This window comes from Pongo pygmaeus, chromosome 10, assembly GCF_028885625.2.
Source record: "Pongo pygmaeus isolate AG05252 chromosome 10, NHGRI_mPonPyg2-v2.0_pri, whole genome shotgun sequence".
NCBI classification, from domain to species: domain Eukaryota; kingdom Metazoa; phylum Chordata; class Mammalia; order Primates; family Hominidae; genus Pongo; species Pongo pygmaeus.
Genome location: NC_072383.2, coordinates 70480977 through 70504083, shown reverse-complemented (window position 1 = coordinate 70504083; position 23107 = coordinate 70480977). Strand labels below are relative to the sequence as shown.

Sequence of the window (23107 nt, the reverse complement as noted above, 5' to 3'; positions counted from 1 at the left end):
TGTTTCCAGGTCCTCATCCCAGAAACCTCAGAATCATTCTTGATTACATTCTCTTCCTTATCTCGCATACCACACTCTTCACCCAATTTATCCCTAGGCCCATTGTATTCGACCACTAAAAAACATTTGAGATCCATCTATGTCTCTATTTCTATGAACTATTTAAGCCTTGATAATCTCTCACCTGAATATGAAAATATCCTCCTCACTTTTTTTGCCCAATCCCTTTCTTGGTATGCTGACTGCCCCAATCCCAGCATATTAGTACAATTAGCCAGAGAACTGTTCTGTATGTAAATAGAGCCTTGTCATATCTAGTTTAAAACTGTTTAATACAGCACTTGGAATAATATGGAATCTTCTTAGCACAGACTATTGGGCACTGCATGGTTGGCTGCTGCTCACCTTACCTACCTCTTGTTCTTACTAACTCTACTCATCCATCAGTTTCTTTCTTTTCCTAAAACATGCTCAGTTCTTGTCTTAGCCCTTTGTAGGGCTCTTCCCTCTTCTTGAAATCTCCCTGACCCCCATCTTTCTTCCTTCAGACCTCAGCATACCTACCGTCTTCTCAAGAAGGATTCCCTAAACACCCGATTTAGAGTTGCTCCAACCACCCACTCACTATGCTTTCTCACAGCATCCTATTTTTTGCTTCCTAGCATTTTTTTCACATTGAGCAAAAAATATATTTATTTGTTTTTTCCCATCTATCGTGTGTCCCCTTTATCCTGTTACATGATTCATGAGAACAGGGGCCATATCCGCTGTGTACAGCATGCCCTGAATATTTGGTACTTATTATGATGTCTGACATAGACTAGATGCATAATAAATACATGTGGAATAAATGAATGACTGGACATGTCTAATGGGTGGGGTATGTGAACTGTATATATAAAACTAAGCAAAGCTGGTATAGGAAGATAAATTATAATTTTGTTTTGTTAGCATAAAACATTAAGAAATGATTTTTTAACACTTATATGTGTTATTGTTCTTAAATGGAAAAGAAAATGATCAGTAAAATATCATAGGGAGAAACCTTGAGCAGAAGAGAGAAGGTGAATACAGGAGACTGATTGGAAAAGAAAATTAGATTCATTGTAACAAGTACCATTTCTTTTTGTGCCATGCTAACATGAAGCTCTCTCTTCCATAAACAAAAATACAGAGGTAGACCAAAAGAGATTTTTGGATGCATATGAATCTTTTGTAAACCAGGTTCAAAATATGTAACTTAAGTCTTTGCAACACTCCTAAGCCACTAATTTGTAATGTATTTTTTCATAACAATAATTTTTATATATTAAATATAGAGGAAAAATAGTTTGTAGTAAATGTTATAGTTTGTTACTTTTATAACTATATAAAGTTACTAAAAAGAGAATAAGACCTCAATTTTAATGCATAAGACACATGGATAAATGTTATAAAAGAATAAATGAAAAGGGTGAAATGCAAGCAGAGAATGTATTAAAATATTTCATAGTCTCATTTATGATATAATGTATACACTGAAATAATGGAAAAAGTTTTTTACTTGCTAAATTAGTAAGAAATTTATTTTGAAAATTTATAAGAATCCTGTTTACTTCGTGTAGTATAAACAGAGAACTTTCAAACTTCTAGCACTATACACTAGTTTAATATTTTGGAGAAAATATTGATACTATGCTCCTAAAAATATATACGAAGAGATAGTTGAAAATATAACAGAAAAAAATCAACAATGTAAAGATTATTAGAGTGTTATTTAACAAAAATTAGACAACAAAGTAAATGCTCACAAACATGGACAAAGCGAAATATATTATGGTACACCTATGTCATATTACTAGTATTAAACTAAGCTATGTAACAGAATCATGTCAAGCAATTATAAAAATATTAGTAAATGAGGAGAAATATTTTTAACTCAGGAGGAATTTTTGTAACCTTTCCAAATATATAGTTCTAGGCTATTACATGCACTTTCCAAAAAGAGAACATAAAATGAAAAGAAAAATAAATTTTAAAAGGAAAAGAAAGAAAATTGCTGATGCAGAAGCTAAGTAGGTTACAGAAAAATGCCTCTAAGGCAAATTTATTATACTACTGAACTAGCAATCTAATCAAATGGCAATGTCTACAGTCACAGACAGTTTTTAGTAGCTGTGTCCATAATTACAGATTGGCATGCATTTACACACATACTAACATACAGATACCCCCATACATCAACTAAATGTGTCTAATAATTTCATAGATACATTTAAATAACCAAAAATGTCATTTTATAATATCAACCCAATTAGCTAATATGTAATACATCTTGAGCCCTTAACTAATAGATAAAAGATAACCAATAAATATAAATTTATGAGGCCTCCTGTTGAGCTAGACAAATGCCTGCAGGATTATTAAATAGAGATATATATCTCTAAAAATAAGAGCTTTTTAGTTAATACTATATAGCCACATTGGTCGGTTAACAACCTTTAAATTAGAAGCAAAATAATAAAGATTCAATCAGTGGCTATATATTTTAAAAATTGATGAATAAAAATTATTTCTCTCTGATCCAGAAATATGAATACAGAATGCTATTTACTTTTTTTAAAGTATTTGTTTGTATTAAAGATGGAATTCTTAATTCTGAAATCCATCAAATCTTTTCTCAAACTTAAATATTTCTTTCTCTATAACATGCTCATTAATTTTCCTTTATAGTTAGGTCATTAATAAATTAAATGCCAATTAAGTCAAATCCAATAAGTAAAAAATTAGTAATGATAACATTATTATCATATGACATTGAGTGAACACATCAAATTCTTTTCAACTTATTAACCTTTTTACCCATAGCATATCTAAAACTGCACAGCATTTTAAGCAAAACTAGGAGACATTTGAGCAAAAGCTTCTATCGTCATTCATTTTAGATTGAGTATGATTCGGCTGCCATCTGGATAAAAACACAATATTATCTCTTCAGAAAGAAAATTAACTTTGACACACTGTCTCTGCTCCTCTATGATTTTCTGACTTTTTACTTATCTGAAAACCTACATGTAAGGGACAAAACACTCTCTCACAAATATAAGCCTGCAGTTTTCAACTAAAAATCCTGCATACACATGTTACCACATAACACCTCATTGGAACACAAGTTATTATGTTGTTGCTACTAATAATCCCTACGGCTTTGTGCCTGTCATTACCTTCAGGCTATCAGAATTTTATGAGCACAAACCAATAATAATGATATTTCCTTTTTGCTTTTTATCCACACCTCATTGCCTTACATTGATTTGCATAAGCAATTTCCACCCTGATAATTGGAGCCAAACATCTTGTTGTAGGTTACCTTATGGAAAAGAGCAGTTAAATAGTAATCAAGATAAATCTTTCTTTATTCAACCATATTTTAGATGATGGTGAATTACCCTCACTGCCTGAGCAGGAAGATGACTCAATTTCTGACAGGGATTTTAGGCTTTGAGTTTATATCAAGCTTAATAATGATCTTTCTTTATAATTTCAATACCCTGGTGTTGACTCATAACAACATGAAGAATGGTACTACTAGGCTCAAATCATTAAAACAATATTGTTTTGTTTGAAAGAAAAAGCCATAGCACAGGTACTAATTATTTTTTAATAGCTACCTAGCCAATCAATGTTATGTGAGGATTTCATAATTACAGCTTTAATTTTTATTTCCTGAAAAATCTTTAAAAAATGTAATTAGGGAGATTAAAACATAAAAACAAAATAAGAAAAATCAAGTCATGTAAAGATACATATCCAAAAGAATAATTACTTGAATTACTTACTTTAAAAGTAAGACTTATTCTACTTATGTAGAATCAGGATTTGAGCTATTGAACTTAAATTATAAAAACAAGGTTGAAGAAGTAGATTCTAATTTATTGACCAAATGAATATTTTAACTATAAGCATTGTTGTATATGGATGAATAGTAATGTATATGCAGGCAAGCACTAAGAACTCTGTAAGTGAAAGATGCAAGAATTACCAAAAGATGCTGTAAGGTGAGAAATTTTTATTAGAGAAGGAATTTAGATAAAATATTTATTTATAGGAGAAGGGAATATTTCAGGGAGATATGTGAAATCACCAACAAGAACTTCTACAGAGACAGACAAAAAAATGAGGGCAAAATTGCAGTACATTTATACTCCGAGTACCACACAGAAAGGGAAATTCAACAACACTGGGTCCTAAAGTCTGTCCAAGAGGAAGAGAGGATAGAAGTGGGGTTGCACTGCATATATTCCACCCCAATGTTACACTAGTAAGAACTCTACTTATATTTGCAACATTTTAATGAGAAAACCAGATTCCAATAGTATAAATATTAAATAGGCATGAAACCCATGAGTGATCTTGCTAGCTTGTCCTTACAAATGACCTAGGAAGGAATTTGGAGATGTGTATACCACAAACAAAAATGAGGTGCTAAAGATAAGAATGATATTATATTTAAAAAGTGTAACTTAAGCTTCTGTGCAAGACACAGTTTCTGGTTACTGCCAACCTGCCTATTGCATTTCTCACTGACTCTGCTTAAGTTGCAATAGGTCATGTATTATGAAGATGTTTTCTTAGTCATCATTACTCTCTAGAATTATTGCTAGGAGAAAGTCCTGGGTTGGGAGAACACATAATCTTGCTTTCCAGATGTCCTATGTAGAGGTGGTCTTAAATCAAAAGCAATTTAGGCAAACTGCTGCTGTACTTTAACTTATCCCAGGAGGATTGGCCCACCTGGGGAGGTAGGAATGAGGATCCTACAGTTGTAATTATGCAAACCAAAGGCTAAATTCATTAAGTTAATCAAAAAGCAAAACAATTATTCACAGTAGTAAACTCCCGTCTTTTTTCCAGATCCTTATTTTATGAGTAATCACTTTAGAAATTTGCAAATTTTATATATTACTGGTACTGATTCATCCTGACATAATCAAATCAACTCATTCAAAGAGAAAACTGGACATTACAGACCACAAGCAACTGGACTGAAGTTATGAGGTTAGTAAAATGTGGTAATTGTTGATTTGATTTCCATATATCTCTCATCATATGTCCTGGTAAAATTGTTGAAATCAGCTGAGAACATTCTCTGCTCTACCTAGAGAAGTATCATATGGTCTTAATACAATATTAAGGAAGAGATAAATAAAGGAGTTAATACTTTTTAAATCTCCATATGGTAATAAAACAACCTGCAAAAATAATGCAAATAATATTTAATCAATAGAACAAAGACATTTATGGATCAAGTGTGTCAGACTGTTAGCCATTCACTACCACTTCCCCTGCCATTTACACTCTTGTGCACTGTATGGGTTAGAAGCTTGAATGCTACATTTCCAAGAATCCTTTGCTAGTTAGGCTCAACTTTATGTTCTGCAAAATGAAAAGCACACATAAAAGATATGGATAGCAGTAAAGAAGGAGGAGTTGTCATTGCTCAGATAGCAGAGAGCAGGCATGTGGGCTTTGGCAGAAGGCAGGGGTAAAGTATTACCAGTGGCTTTCAGGTGTACTCTAGGCAGCTGAGAATATGTATATTACTTCCCTATGAAACCCAAGTGTCTTTATTTCTGGAAGGCTGGCAGTGGCTTTCCTGACCTTTACTTCCATAACCCTGCCAACAGTTTTAGAAAATGACTATATCCAATGTTAATTCCCTTTCTGCTTGAAATATTACTAAAGGTTTTAGTATGTTACAGAATTATGTACCAGAAGTGATTGTAGACCCTCAGAGAAGGTTATCTACAATTGTTTACCTGCCTTGATTAGATTTCAAGAAGGTAATGTCATTAATAATGAGTGATAGGATCATGATAATTAATCATTTTCAGGGCCAAAACAGTTTCTTAAATGATCATTGATAGTTTCTTAAACTAAAGAATAAGCATTGGGAAAACAAATGACTGTTTCAAAAGAACATTATAACAGAATAGAGAATTACAAAGTCTTTGAGAGGCTTGGCTATTTCTGACCAGACTGGAGAGATTACAAAAACCAAAACAACAACCTTAGTGCTTTAAATTCTCAGCTGAAGGTTTGGCAAGGAACCAGAGATCTATGACTATGTGAAAAGAATCATGTATCTCTTACAGGCTTAGAATCAATGTATCCAAAAAGAAAACTATGATTTAAAATTCTGAGTGGCAAAATTACAACTCAAGTAAATTTCATGGATTTATTAGGTCTTTTATGTGAGAGTTAGGGTATTGACAAGGAAAGTATAGGATGCAGAATCGGAATGCAGGCCTTGAAGGTCTAAATTTCACTGAGCCACTGTGGTAGCTTTTCTTGTCTCTGAAAAAGTAAATTCCCCTTGTTTGAGTTTCCTGTAATGTCACTTATCAAGGAGGATGCTGGCTCTTCTCAAAACCAACTCCAATATACCTAAATGCAAAACCAATAAATAGAATTGGTTTCAGCAGATTTCAAGACTTCAAGTAGAAATTCCAACATTAGAAGATGGAATTTACACTGAAAATCACCAAGAAATTTCAAGAGTTCTTAGCATATAACATCTGAAACCACTGTAGCTTAATCATAAAATTATAAAGTATCCAGAGTCAATTATGAAAGTGAACAAGTAAATAAAAGCCAAGGAAATATAAGTCATTTCCTGATACTAGCAAAATAAAACTATTACCAGCAAAAACTCCCTGTTACAAAAATGCTGATCTGGTTTGACTACACTTATAGTTCTATATATATTGATAGTCAGATAATACAGCCTTAATATTCAAATGATTAAAGATTCAAAAAAATGGACTCACTCTTATATATCTAGTTTACAAATGTGTCCATCAAATTAAAACAGCTGTCCCAAATTAAATATATCAAACCCAAATTGTCTAACTAGTAAACTGCATTAAAGTAATCTTAGATTTAGAGAATATAAAAGATAAAAGGAATCTTACAGTATTTAGTTCAACTCTTACATTTCATAACTATAATGTCAGAGGTCAAGAGAGGTCTAGTGACTTGCAGAAAACCACTATTAACTGGAGGTAGAAATGAGAATTATTTCTCCTTATTTATTCTATTGCCTCATGTTTCTCAAAATATGCCTGCTATCATTTTGGGAAATGGATTACATAGAACAGTAGACATGTAGAATTTGCAAAAATTAAACATTTTTGCATTTAAAAAATATTTATTAGTGACACATAATCTAACCACAGAAATGTTCAAGCTCAATTCAGTCCAGTTCCACTTTCAATTCAAACATTAAAATGGAAGCTAATTTGCTGGTGGTATCACCAACAAATCACCAACAAAAGCTGTGATTGTTCAGTAAGAAATTGTTCTCCTAAACTTTCTCACAGCTGCTCCAATGGGTAATATAACTATTAGAAACAAAACTTTTCTCAGAAAGTCTCTAGAGTCTCTTCCTGCTGAAAAATATATGTTTAAATTGAAATTTAAAATATATTCCCATACAAAACATTATAAAAAATTGAAAATGTAGTTGAATCTACACCGATACTTTATAAGTTAAATATGAGTATGTGAACTAACCCAGAAACCTACTACCTTTCTATATTACATATACATACACACACACACATATACATGTATGTATTTTTTAAAAGTTTACCTTGTTTCCAAGAGACCTTAAGGTGGGTCGTAAGGATACATAAATTGCAAGAGAACACAAATTTCAGGTAGATAATAAATCAAGAAGAAACAGCATTAACACATTGTTCCTATGTGGAACATGAAGTTTAAAGTATGAGCCCAGAAAAAAAAGAAGAAAGGAAGAAAAGAGAGCAAGAGAGAAAAAGAGAAGAAAGGAGAAAAAAAGGGGGAGAATAAAAATATATATGAAAAGTACACTATCTGCAATTTGGAATTGCAAATAGTAAACTTTCATTTGTTAACATGGAAATAACCATGGTTAATGTAAAAACAATTCATAGGTTTTCCAGTAGAGATAAGTGCTGACAGCCTAGATTAGCTCTTTCAACAACTTGTAAATCAAGACTCCCCAGGGCCTTCTGGATAGGAAGCATATTAATATCAACTCTGAGGCCACTCAGCACCACGACATGAAGTGTCTGTTCAGGAGGTCATCTCCAAAATGTATCCCATACATCTTCATGCACAAGAGATGATAATTTATCACCTACATGTAGGGATCTACTGTAAACTAATCCAAACTGCTGATGATACACTAAATCAGTTTGAGTGATGAGTACAAATAAAGCTGCAAGCGAAGTACTGAAGGATACAGATCTATCTGATCAATGAGATGTCACCAGGCAAATGAAATGCAGTGTTGACAAACATAGAGTACCTCAGTTGAAAATTAACCAAATCAAGTATCAGAGCATAAAGGCACACATTAATACAAGCTTGGAATGAAAGTTTAATATGATATGAGTCAGAGGCTATATTCTAACTGTTTCATATAAAACTGAGCAGAGTGGGTCAGTGGAAAAGAATGTATTAAAAATTGATATATTTTGCACACCATAGAAAGTATGACAGGATGAACAAAAATGTTGCAAAATAATAATCCTTTCCAAATAACGTAACTGTAGTTATTCAATCTTCTGAGCAAATCCATAAACACAGATGAAGAAAAACAATAAGAATTTTATACAGAAAATGATTTCACATCAACTTGCTATGAAGAAATCAAATTCAATTTGTGTTGCCCTTATGAACAGTTAGATATTTTCTGAAACTGTCATGCTACAACTTCAATGGGGAAAAACAAAGGAATGGGGATAAAGAAGGACATTCCTCCAGATAGTTGATATCCATGAAGGACACTCCTTGAGAAAAAAAGATTTTCCCAACTGTGTGATCAGAATAGAGCCGTTAACATACAGCAAATAGATTCAATGGATTCAGCTATTCTGAAGGTGACCCTAATGGAAAGAGCTGATTAAAGTAAATTTCAAACCCTGCTGGAACACATCTGTAAAAATATTTTCTGAGGGAAATTATTCTTCAAATAATTTATTTTTATATATAGTTTTTGTTGTGTTAAGTATATAGAGAGAGTTTGTCATAACATAGTTAACTCTTCCCTTGTATTTTATCTTTCAGTTTATTTGGGGGTACAGATAGAATTATACTACTAAAATATGACCTGGACCCAGATATAGTTTATTTAAATTTCAAAATGAAAAGCTTACTAAGAACAGATAAGATTGATTGCTCTCTCTGTCTTAGCATAATTGTATTTCAGGTGAACATCAATTTACTTTAAAGGACACTTCTAAGTAGCAGAATGCATCATAAATAATTCATCAATCACAGCTACTAGGAACATGATTTACTCCAGCAGAGTCAATGGAATAAAAGTTTTTTATATATATTTGTGCCTGCTTTAAGAATTTTAATAATCTTCCTTTTATAAGAATTCATTCCTAGATTCTATACTTCATACTCTAAACACATTATGATAAAAATTGCTTTTTCTTCCTTTTTTTAAGAAAAATATATTTTCTAATTAAAATAAAAACAATTAAAAACCTTTGGAACAAATAATCTATGTATATCAACAGCAAAATAACAAAAACCTAAAAGGTACATATTTGAAAAATAGCCTTAAGATTTCTCAAATACATAACTCAAATAATGCTAACAAAATTTGTTTCACCTTATTTGAATCTTTAAATGGAAGAAAAAGAAGGCAGTCTTTCTGGAAGTCTTTTATAGAACATTTAGAATCTGGCATATCTTAAAATTACTTCAATTTAAAAATGCAAATCAAACAGATTCTAAATTGTTCAACCGTTCAAGTTTTGTCAGTTGATATCGTGAGTGTCCTATCTAGAATTTTCATTTGTCATATAGAAAGACATTGCTTAACTTAACATCTTAAAGTTTTCCACCAAGTTCAGCAATTTTGTGTTAGCCATTTCCTAAGCTGTGAAATATACTGACAAGGAAAAATGTAAAAGAAAATAAAAAGCATTTTACTTACTTGCAAACCCCTCTGGAAAACTGAATGGCCCATAAAATTAGCCAGCATTCTTATTAAAGCAGCACCCTATAGGAAAGAGTAATAAAAAGAACAGAATTTCAACAAAGTATCATGATTGTAAAGTTGTTTTACTCAAACCTAATCTACTTCATTCATGCTATTCTATTTTCAAAAATAATTAAGAAACAGGAGTATCATGAAAACAACATCCAACTTAGTGATAACAATTTCATTTTTTTGGTCTTGTGAATTTTAAAATTTTGTGTAAAACCTACAACTACAAAATGGAAGTTCTCTACAAAGAATATCTCATGGCAATGATAAGCTGTAATTCAGGAGTACTCAATATTTTATTGAACACTATATATGACAAATTTAATTAAACATGGTTCTTGTACTTACAATCTCATAATTTGCTCAGGGAAGGATACCCATGTTAATAAATAATCATATTAAAATATAACTTTGAAGTAAAATAGATACTTAATGTACTCCTTAACCAAGAAAAGTTTAGTTGTGGAAGTAGAGAGTAGAGTACCAAGAAGTCAGACTGCCTGGGTTCAAATCTTAAGTCTGCTACTTACTCACCATGTTTACTCAGTAAGAATATTTCAGCTCTCTGCTCCTTACTTTTCTCTCTTGTAAAGTGTAGTTAATAGCAGTTATATTTAATATGGCTGTTCTAAAGCTTAAATAACTCAATATATGTAAAGCAGTTTGAACTAGATCTGAAAAGTAGTAAGCCATATAGAAGTGTTAGCTATCAGTATTATTTCAAATTGTCTAATCATTTTTATTTCCTATTTTTTTTGAGGCTGTATTTAGCCGCATACATCCATATGCAAGTAAAACATATGAGATCAATATAAATAACTGGAGAAATAGAAGAAAATACTAATTTAAAAGAGTCTCTCTCATCTTGAGAACCATTATTATAATATGGCAGAACAACATAAATGCAAAAGGTAGGTATGTAATCAATATGAAACATTCCAAGGAATGACAATTAAGTATGGATGATAACAAATCTTCATGTAAAATATAAATAAGTCTTCAAGAAGACACTTGACCAAATTGAATTGGTATGGAGCAGTGGATTGTAAGCAATGAATGTTTAAATACAAATGGTAGCCTGGATTGGGGGTTACAAATTTCTTTATGACTACACATCCCATTTCAAACTCAGTACAAATATACAACTGCAATAATTCATTTCTGACAAGATGTCTCTTTTTACAAGAAAATCGTAAGAATCACATATAGAATCATTCAGCCAGGGACTGGACTGCTGTCCAGCACAGTGTGTTACTAGAATGATTTGCTAGAATTCTGGGACTTGAATGTAGTGCAATACTCAGACTATGAATCACCATTAAAGATGTGTATCAAAAAATTTCAACCACCACCAAAATTGCTCCCCAAGTCAGTATTTTATTCTCATCTCAACAAATGATAGGCTGAAATATAATAGTTTTATGCCTTTTCTGATTTTTTTTCTTCTCACACCTTCCATTCATTGCTCTTTCTTTAGCTTCTTCCTCTTTATCTTCTGCACATTTGTATATGACCATGAAACATAAGCATTTATGATTCAATCTGAAGACTAGGTTAGAATTCCCTTTAGAACATATCAGCTCTGTTCCTTGAATTTCCTTGACAAGCTCTCCTCCTATACATTTCCCAATATAATTGTCCCATCCTGAGGGTGGAAACTGTCCATTTCTCAGCAAACCTGACCATTGCCAACTGGGAATTGAGACTTAGTATCTAAAGCAGTCAACTCAAACTTTCCTTCAGCACTGAATAGCCATCTTCAGATGATTTAGGTGTTTCCCTCCAGGTAATGATGACTTGGTCTCTTGTCAGGTTATAAAAACTATTAATTTAGCATGGTCTAATGACACAAGAATCCTTTCTGATCAGAAAGAATGTACCAATTTTCCTGTCTGAATTAAGCTGGAGAGAGTGGTAACAGGAAGGAAAAACTAGAAGTACAATCAGTATTCAAAAGTTATAGAATATCACTTAGCTCCTGATTATATTATATTGTATAACTCAATTAAGTTTTAGAAAATATGACTATGTTACCCATCTGAACATTTTAATAGTCTCTGGAGTGGCATGCACTCTTCTATGTTTAACTAGCCTTTTCTTTCCAAAGCTAGAATTTAAAAATCCTTATTTGATAGAACTTCATAGACAGATGGGCTCTCCAACTGTCGTGGTTTAGCCAACATATACTAAGCACATACTATGTATGGATTATAACAAAGATCACAACCCCTAACACAGGCAGAGCTCATTATAAACTTTTTTTAAGAAAACTCAGAATCCTTTTTCATCATGTCTTTAACACATTTGTTTATCAACCAAACTTTGTTTACAATATTGTAACTTACATTAGCTTGTGATTCAAAACTCCAGCCCCAGTCAAACAAACTGGACATTTAGGAAGCCCGAGTAGCTTTATGAAAAGTAGATATACTATTTCTGCAAGATTTAATAATTTTTGAGACTTGCTCTAGAAAACTCATCACTGTTTGCTAAACTAACATTCAAGGATACATTAGGATATCTACTTGATTTTTCTAAAGTTTCATAGAGAATATTCCACAAAAGTACGCTTATAAAACCATTCATCATTTAGCAATTTTTATATCTGGAATATCTTTTTAATGTAAATTCCCACCTAAATTTTATTTTATTTTACATTGTAGCCATTTGCATGCACATCAGTCTCAGAGGTATTAAACATGCCCAGAGAAAAAACTGTGTCCTCATGACTTGGTACCACCCTCTTCCTATTCTGGCTCAGAGGAGGTGCTCCCTTAATGTAAGACATGGATAAGAGAGAAAGAGAAAATTCTGCATGCATAGCAATTACTTTGTGTTCTTGTAGAGGAGCTATTCAGCCAGGATATACAGTCTATTGCTTCATTGGTATACTTCAGTGATAAATCCTCACTTTTGGAGAGGGAGATCTTCTCAACTAATTTATTTATTTAGCACATGCTTATTGAATAAGGTGGTATGTTCGGTATCCTAAATGACACAAGTCTCTGTCTTTGAGAATTTCAAAATCTCGTAAGTGAGATGAGATGCAAAGCAAAATAAAATGAATAACAAGAGAAAGTATTCTACTGTTTTCAGAAGAGGGAGAGGTTGTATCTGGAGGGACAAAGGATAACGAGGGTCTAAAGAAGTGTTATTTGTGTTGAACCTTGGAGGATGGATAAGGGTTCCATGAGTTAAGATAAACAAAAGGCATTTGCATGTTATGACAGGAATGGACTTTATGTGGTCAAATAGGCGTGACAGTGGAAATCACAAGTAGGGAAGTTTATACGGAAAGACAGTAAATAAAACCAGAAAATGGAAGATTAGATGGAAAATAAGATTGAGACAGTTTTTAGAGGACTTTGAATACCAGGGATAAGGAATTTGGAAAATTGGTTTTCAAAAAAGTCGGGACTTAACTATCATACTCCAAGGAAGAAGTAAAGTAACCAGAAACAAATGATAACAATGATAAAAATCAGAGATAGGTTTAAGAAATGGAGCAAAGATAAGTTTGTATTTTAAAGCTAGAGTGGATGATGACATTAGCAGATACACAGAATTTAGAAGAAAGTGCTGGTGAGGTGAATATAATACATCTGTTTGTAAATGTGCTGTTTGAGGAACAGGTATGGAACCCAAGGAACAGAGGGCAAGTCCAACCACAGGAATAAAATTCAATGGAAAGTTATGATTGAATAGATAAATTGGGAATTAGAGTGGGTGAGTCTGCCAAGAGAAAAGTTCTAAGGCTTTAGTAAGAAAAATAGAAAACAGAATCGTATAATTGTTTTCTATTTGTTTGTTCTGTTTTATGATTTGCACTTCAGTGCTCGTAACAGGCGCTCAACAAATATCCATTGAAATCAATGAAGAAATGACATTAAGAGAAAAAAATGACATACTGTGATAAAAAACAGAAGGCAAACTGGGTATAAGCGGTGTCATAGAAGACACGTTTTAAGAATTAGTGCTTCAGATCTCAAGGAAAATAATAGCTAAGAGAAGGCCATAGTAGGCCATATTTAAGAGAGAGCTATTTAAATAGACTTGTGGGTGTGAAAGCCAAGTGAAAACAGAAGGAAGAAAAGAGAAAGCTAGAAGCAAATTCACATGAAAGATTTGTTGGTGATTTTCTTTGGTAGAAATAGGAGAAATTTTTTTTCTGCAAAGCAAAAGATGACCCAGTGGAGATAGAAACTGAAGACGCAGTCAATCAAGAAATCATTATTGAAGATTCCAGGAAAGCTAGATAAGAATTTAGGTTAATCTTGGGAAAGAATAACAACAATCTACTCTGACACAGGACTGAGGTAGAAAAGGGAAATAAGAAATAAGAAAAGATAAATAAGAGATGTTGAAGTGTAAAGCACAGAGGTTAAGAAAGTACATTGCACAGAAGAGACTGTAATCTCCATCAAGGTGGGGACATGGTCTGTCCCCATTATACGCTCATTGCCAAAAACTGTTCCTGGCACATAGCTGGCTCTCCAAAAATACTGAACAAGTGATGGACCATCACTTTCCAATAATATAGGAGATGTGGTCTGAAGATAACATGAGTTGGAAAGACTGGAACTAGGTTTGAAGTAACCCATTGAAAACGTAATTAGGAGTTCAAGATGTGGAAAGATGTAGAAAAGTTTTAAGTTGTACTAGTCCATTCTCACACTGCTATAAAGAACTGCCCAAGACTTGGAGATTCATAAAGGAAAGAGGTTTAGTTGACTCACAGCTCCACATGGCTGGGGAAGCCTCAGGAATCTTACCATCATGGTGGAAGGTGAAGGGAAAGCAAGCACCTTCTTGTGAGTGCGAGCACGCAGGAAAAACTACCACTTATGAAACCATCAGATCTCATGTGAATTCAGTTACTATCATGAGTAACAGCATGGGGGAAACCGTCCCCATAATCCAATCAGTTCCCTTCCTTGACACGTGGGGATTACGGGTCCCTTCCCTTGACAAGTGGGGATGATAATTCAATATGAGATTTGGGTGGGGAAACAGGGCCAAACCACATCATAAGTCCTAGCTGAAGTTATCAATAATGTATCCGTCATTCATTAACTATTTGTACTACATGCTAAGGCCATAATATCAAAAAGAAAATATTACTATCTTTATTTATCAGGTCAGAAAATTGAGGCATAAAGGTTACACGCCTTGCAGAAATTGACATGGGTAGTAAACAATGCAGCCAGAATTAGAAACCCACTTACACCCAGCTCCAAAATCAGTAATTTAAACCACCTTAGATGACCTCTTGTGATCCCAATTCAAAATATTTACATGACTATCTCTAGAAACATGGGGCATAGCAAGAACTTAGAAAAATAAAGGAAATTCTTAGAGTTACTGAGAGTTTGGAATCAGTGAGATGCTCACAGAAGAAGACGAAGGAAGACCTAATTCAATGGGACATAGTTGAAATGCCTGACCCATATTCCCAGGATTGGGGATAAAATAGAAGACAGATATGAACTTGCAGAATAGGACATGTTTATGGTCTAGGAGACATAAAGTTTCTTTACGGCAGGTTCAGTAAGAACAAAAGGATAGCAAAATTGAAAATAGTGATATTTTTATTACTGTATGTGGATGTGGCAGCTGTGAAAATGCACTGCTCAGATTTCCCACTGCTGCCCCTCTGCATTTACCATCACAAAGGCCACTCTTTTCTCAGTTTACTTCTAGCCAATCACTGAGCAGGACAGTGTAACAACTGCAGACCTGTTCTAGTGAGACAGGAGACTCCGCCAATGGATAACTCTAACTAGATGACTCGTCACTGGTGTGGATGAATGTGTTTTTGCAATTGAGCTAAAGTCTGAAACTATCAACCTGACACCTCTTCCTTTCCTCTCTCCTTGCAAAGGCTGTCAATTGTAATGTGGTCTGAAGGCAGCTCCCCCATCTTCTCTGGCTCCTTTAACAAATAAATCTTTTGCATACAATGTTTGCTGCTTCTTAGAAAATCTGGACTAACCTAGTAGCTCCATTTTTAGTGCAGAAGTCCACACAAGTGTAAACTAATGATAGGTCCCTAAAATAAGTTGGTAATGAGAATACTCTAGTTAACAAGTAGCACATCCATCAAAACAAAATAATCTTTTCCTTCTTAGTCCTTTCAGGAAATCTTTGGCTAGTATATATTCTACACTACAAATGTCTTAGCTTAATGGTTTGCTCTCCTCCAGCACAAGAGAAGGTAAGAAATAACGTATCATTACTTTCCGTTGACATACAGGAGAGACTGAGGTGAAGGGATTAGGTGCTTTGTCCAAGTTACTTGCTTCCATTCACTCAGTTGTTGAGTTCTTTGATTAGCAAAAGAATTATGAAGTAAGAATTTCTTGTTACTTTTTGAGTTACTGAAAGGATTAGTCTATTGATTCAAAATCAAAGTACTTCTAAAATGTAAATTTGTAAATGATGTTTCTGCACTAATTCTGGACATGTGTGGAAATAAAACAATGTTCTAACAAGATTTGTTACTGAAGCATGTCTTTTGGTATGGAATAAAAGCATATCTTAAATCCTCCATGTTTTTTTGAAAAACATGTTTTCCTCTCTGTTTTTTTCCATAATAATATGATAGCTATATTGAGCATCTGAAGAACAGAAAAAGAAATACCTAATCCTGAATATCCCTTACTCACAAGCTGATTACAAAAAAGAAAGGCAGAGAGGACAGAACAAGAGAAAAAAGAGAGTGAAAGATGAAAGAAAATTAATTCCACACAAGAAAGCAGAATTAATGCCCCATTGCTTCAGTTACCCATACTTGGAGCCTTGGAGTCCTCTATGATTTATTACTTCCTGAGGCCAAGCCTCTACCTCTGCATAGCTGAATTATTTCACTGTCTCCTAGAGACAACCCCAGATGTGTTCTCACTCTCAGGAATCCATCCTATGGGCCACATCAGACTAATTTTAGTAATTATTTTAGAAGCATAATATCCGTTAAGAGTCCTGGTTCTGTCATGTACTTAGGCATGTGAGATGATGTAAGTATCTACAATTAGAACATAACAATAAAAATGATGATGACAACTATATTACTACCTTTAATAATAAGAACACCTATTTCAAAATTTTTCTGAGAATTCATTTAAATTATTATAAAGCACTAGATACTCAGTGTTTAGCATATAATAAGGTTTAAAAAGTATACAGGTATCGATATCATCTTCATCATCACTATCATCATTTTTATGTTAGTCCCCTGCCCCCCAAATCTCTACTTTAAAAAAAAGTGCTGTGGTAGTAATAAAGGCCATACATAATGAGATTCACCACTACTTACCAATGCTTTTTTCCATGTGACCAGACAATCAGCTTCTACACGGGTTAAGCTCTTCTTCCCATTATCCCATGAGCATTCCTTACACACTTATGTTTTAATCATGCTTATTTATATCAGTTGCAATGTTAATCCTTTTTGATCCTATATTCTGAGCTCTATACATTATTAAAAGCACAGGAAAAGCCCATACCATAGTATAGTCCACACAGCTATACTGCCACCATTAATAATAATGATAATGATCATAATATTTCCATCAAAATTTTTCTTAGATTTAAATTATTCATATAAAGTACTTGGTACAGTGTTTGGTATATAATAAACTTCAAAAATGTATGTATAGGTATTGTTATCTTCATCATCATCAATATCATCTTTTTATGCTAGCTCCCTGCCCCCAAAAATTCAGTACACAGTAGTCAATCTCCCCTGTCAAGAAATTCGGCATATATCTTTCACTGGGACCATACATTTTTTGAGGAGACTTTGTCTCCTTCCCACAACTACATGTAGGTCATTTAACTACATTAATCTTGTTTAACTAGATTATTTAAACTAACCATTGGCGTATCTGTTAGTTGTCAATGACATAACTTTTCCATCGCAAATGAAATATGATCCTGGCTAAGCGAAGTATCCACCAACTCCTTGCTAGTTTCAAATCAGCAATCCAGACTACGAGATTGCAGCCTATACCCAGGTACTCATCAATCTCCTCTGCCATGAAATTCAGCATATATCTTTCACTGAGGCCGTATGTTTTTTCAGTATTCTCAGGTAATGGCATTCAAACAGGGTAGTCTATATTCAAGATAATAGGAGACCAAAAAGTATTCAAAGAGGATCACAGATATCAGAGACAAAAAAACAAAAACTTTCAACAGTGTAGGAATTAGCACTTGCATGAAAGCATTCAACTCAAGAAATTTGAAGCATAACAATACTGCACCATTAAATGAATGTACATAGAAGGATAAAACATAAAAGCAAAAAAAAAAAAATAGAAAACAAATAAATGGTTGAGAAGATGAAAAATAAAACATAAAGAGTCCATGAAAAAACTAATAAAATAGCAAAAGCTCCAAGAAAGAAAGTAATCGAGGTAGAAAAGAAGAAAAGAAGAATAAAATAATGTAAATACTAAAAATGGGCACATAGCTATAGAAAAAAGTTTTTAAAATTAAAATAAGAATATTCTAGAAACATATACTAATAAATATGAAAACTTAGATTAAAAGAAAGGATTTTCAGCTGGGCATGGTGGCTCACGCCTGTAATCCCAGCACTTTGGGAGGCCGAGAAGGGCAGATCACAAGGTCAGGAAATCGAGAATATCTTGGCCAACATGGTGAAACCCCATCTCTACTAAAAATACAAAAATTAGCTGGGTGTGGTGGTGCACACTTGTAGTTCCAGCTACTCTGGAGGCTGAGGCAGGAGAATAGCTTGAACCTGGGAGGCCGAGATTGCAGTGAGCTGAGATCACGCCACTGCATTCCAGCCTGGGTGACAAGAGCAAAACTCCATCTCACAAAAAAAAAAAAAAAAAAAAGAACTTTCTCTAAAATCGTAATGTCACTAAAGCAGAAGAAATGGTTTAAAAATAAGAAATACACCAAAAACAAACAACAACAAACACACATACCAATCCAGGACAGTTTTACAGGCAAATAAACTTTTAAGGAAACACTGTCACATATTACTCTTGTTTTAGATAAAGTACTATAAAGGAATTGAAAATGAGTACAAGCTTTTCAACATTTTTATGACGCTATGTAACTGATATGCAAACTGGACAATGTAAAATATAGTCCAATATCCTTCATATGATCATGTATGCAAATATATACATAATTGATGGGATAAATATCACATATATAATATAGACTAATATAAAGACAAGTTTATATATTATACGTGATAACACAATATATAATATATATATATAAAATATATATTCTATGAAGTGAGAGAAGATATTTAAGTAGAGTTCATTCCAGAAATTTAATAATTGTTTAATAGCAAAAATTATATTATAATTAATTGCATTAATAGTGGAGACAAATTGTTTAATCATCTCAAATGTAGGAAAACCATTTAATATTACTTAGCATTCATTCATTCTTATTCAAAATAATAAGACATCTTAATAAACTAGGAAAAGAAGGGGACCATTAACAATAAAGGCAATCTTTAAAAAATATACTCAATAGTGAAACATGAGATGCATTCTTCTTAAAGTTGAAAATAAGAATTCACTCTACCAATATTTCCATTCAAAAGTATAATAAAATGAATGAACAAATGAAATTCAAAAAATAAAGCAGTAAATTATCATAATTCAAAGATGATGTGAAAGTTCTCACAGAAATCTAAAAGAATATATAGAAGCAATATATAAAATCAATAAAAGAGTATAGCAAAGAGATTAATTATTTTTTCACTAAGTTAATCTCTGACATGAGATTAATGAATAAAATCAAAAGAATATGTGTTACTAAAATTGAATTTAAGGAATTAATTTATTGAGTCTTATTCTCAAAAGTACAAATATTATAAAACAAAACAAAATAAGAAAAATTTCAAAATTGTACAGAGTTTTCATGGAGAAAATTATAGAACTTAACCAAACACACAAGGATGTAAAAATGAAGAACTATATTCTTTAGAAAGCTAGAAAAAGTTATTGCAAAAATGTCAAATATCGTAAAATTAACCTGTAAACTTCTCAAAATAATTTCTTTTTCACAGAAATTGTCTTGATCTGAAAATTCACATGGATTAGCAAAGAGTAAACAACAGCAATTTTGAAATAGAAAAAGATGGTAAATCATCTCTTTTCATAACAAAACTATAAAGTTACAGTGGTTAGCCCTATGACGGTAATGTTGGAGCAGAAATAAACATACAAACTAGGGACCAGATCAAGGGATTGCAGATATACCAATACTGATATCTGTGATAGCTGACAGAGATGGTATGTGATACCAGCAGAATAAGAGTAGGGAATTCAGTAAATCACACTAGAATGATTGGTTACCTAAAGTAAAATTAAATTACATTGGACATCACAACATCAACAAATAAATATCACCAAAAAATACCCAAATGGATGATTAAAGAACTCAATATACAATGCAAAACTTTAAAAATATTAGGAGGAAATGAAAAAAGCACATCCTTATGAATTTGGGATAAAGGAGGATACTTAAAACAAAACAAAAAGCATGAAGTATAAAGGAGAAAATGGACAGACTACATCTGAACTTTAAAATCTATATGATAAAAGATATCATAAATTCACAGACAAGCGGCAGTACTATTAGCAATGAAAGATTAGTATCCAGAATGCAAACAAAAAACAACTCTCATTAATTAATTATTAAAATAAATAGGAAAACAGATTAAAAAACAAAGACCCCCTTGGAAAATGGGCAATGGATATAAATAGAAAATTCAAAAAGTAAGCAACCCAAAGGGCAATAAATACATGAAAAAGATTTAATCTCATTAACAAACAAATAAATATAAATTAAAACAATAAGAGAGCATTTCCTAGCCACTGCCCAGACAAAATTTTGAGAATTTAACAATAATAAGCACAGATGAGGATGTGAGAAAACAGGATCTTCTCAAACTCTCTAGTGGGAGTGTGTACATAGGTACAAATGCTTTGGGGAAGAAAATGTTATGCTAAAATAAATGTTAAGATTAGTTTATTTGTGCATTTAACAAACAATTACTGAGTGCCTACTGTGTAAGGCACTACGATAGGGTCTGAAAATGATGCAGAGAACAAACCAAATAAAGCTTCCATGCAGTTTATATTCTAGACAAAAGAGGCAGTTAGTAAACAAAGAAACAACAATAATATCAAATACCCATTATTTCTTTGAAAATAAATAAAGCAGAGTTAGGGGATAGAGAGTGCTGGGGAATAGGCTCTCATATGTTACGTAAGATAATCAGGAAAGATTTCTTTAATAAATTGACATGGAACAGAGAAAGGAATCAAATGAAGAAGCAAGCCATGTTGATGACTGAGGAAGAACATTCCAGGGAGAGAGAACAAGCATAACCGGATTTTGAAATCTAGAAGTCTGGAGACGGAGTAGGGCTTGAAGTCCCAGGCTCCCACAAAGAGCAAGAATAGATGAAGAAGATCAAAAAAAAAAAATCTGAAGAATAGGTCCTGGGAGTTCCAATATTTAGAGGTTGAGAAAAGTAATTAAGTTCCTCAAAAGAGATGAAAAAGAAATGGCCAATGAGCTGGTTAAAGTTAAAAAAATAAAAATAAAAAAAAGCTTCTAGGAAACAAAATGAAGAAAGTGTTTCAAACGTAAAATGATTATCACTACAAAATGTGCTTAAGAAAGCAAGTCAACTACCATGAAAACTGGATTTTGCAACATGGAATTAATTTTTGAGTTGACAAGAAAAGTTTGATTAAATGATAAGAATGAAAGCTTAATTAGAGGGGTTTTAAAAGAGAAAGAGAAGAGAGAAATTGGGCTTTTGTTCTAAGAGTGTAAAGATATAAAAATAGTCTGGGTGGAGTAAGTCAAGGGAATTTTTACTAAGATCAAAATATTTTAACATTCTACAGAGGGAAGAATAATTGAGTAGAGAAGGAAAAATGGATGTTTCAGAAGACAAGAAACAGCTCAACATGACCAACATCCTAGAGTAGACAAGAGGATGGAGTCCAGTACAGAGTGGAGGCATTGGCCTATATCATAGTACAGACCTTCATCCACTGTGACAAATAGCAAGGGAAGCAGAGTATATAGGAATTGATAGGTGAGATGTGCAGGGCTGGAGGTGTGAGAACATTGATTTGTTTATTGCTTCTGATATTTTAGTGAAATAAAAGCAGAGTAATCAGATGAGAATGAGGAGGGATAACAGAATGTGAACACTAAGAAAAAAGAAGTAGGCATTAAGTGTGTGGAAGAATGATAAATTGAGTTGGGAAATGTGGATGCATGTACCTCCCAACTCCACAGTTTCTCTAGCTGGATACACAGAATGACCAACACTCACACATGAACACAAGGACACCTGTAGAAAGAGGTCATTTGCAACACTGTTTCTAATTTCTAATTCTAATTTCAATAGTTTATAATAGACAAAAACTTCAAACAAACGTCAGCCCGTGAATAGGATTTATAAACTGTGCTTTTTACATATTGTATAGCAGCAAAGATAAATAAAATAGAGGTCTGAGTATTAAAATATGAATGAGAGTTATTTCTCTTTAATGGTTATCTCTGGGAAGAGAGGGAGGGACGGGGGTTAAGAAAGGGATTAGAGGACTTTAATGTTTTATTCTTTAAAACAAGTCCTATATAAATACATCAAACAAAATAATAATAACTGCTGACTTTGGGTCTTGAGTATATGTATATCTGGCAATATCCTCTGTATGTTTAAAAATTTCTCAGTTGAGATTTTTATTTAAAAATAACAAACAGGAGTCTTTGGGAAAATTGCTAACCTGCAACACCTTATAATTAATCTCATTTAGTTCAGTCATGTTTTATATAAATTTCTTACTCCTCTTGGCTTAAGCACCATGATCTATCTCTGGAGCCTTCTAAGAGTATTTTAGTCCTATAGTTTAATTTTTTGGTTTTTATTTAAAATAAACTTATCTGACAGAGGAAAAATGAAGTAAGTTAAATGTAGTCAGACACTTGAGGTAACTTTTAAACAATGAAGATCTAATGAATAATTATTTTATTTTAAGAATAAAATTATTAGTG

General features: G+C 32.8%; 1 protein-coding gene across 2 annotated transcripts in view; it reads right to left on the bottom strand.

The window, feature by feature from the left end:
* The window catches only part of TRHDE (thyrotropin releasing hormone degrading enzyme), a 388884-nt gene that overhangs the window by 113720 nt on the left and 252057 nt on the right, over positions 1-23107 (bottom strand). For both annotated transcript variants that reach the window (XM_054444303.2, XM_054444304.2), the window contains one exon: positions 9977-10042. In XM_054444303.2, coding sequence (XP_054300278.1) covers positions 9977-10042 — 66 coding nt within the window. The remainder of the gene's footprint in view (positions 1-9976; positions 10043-23107) is intronic.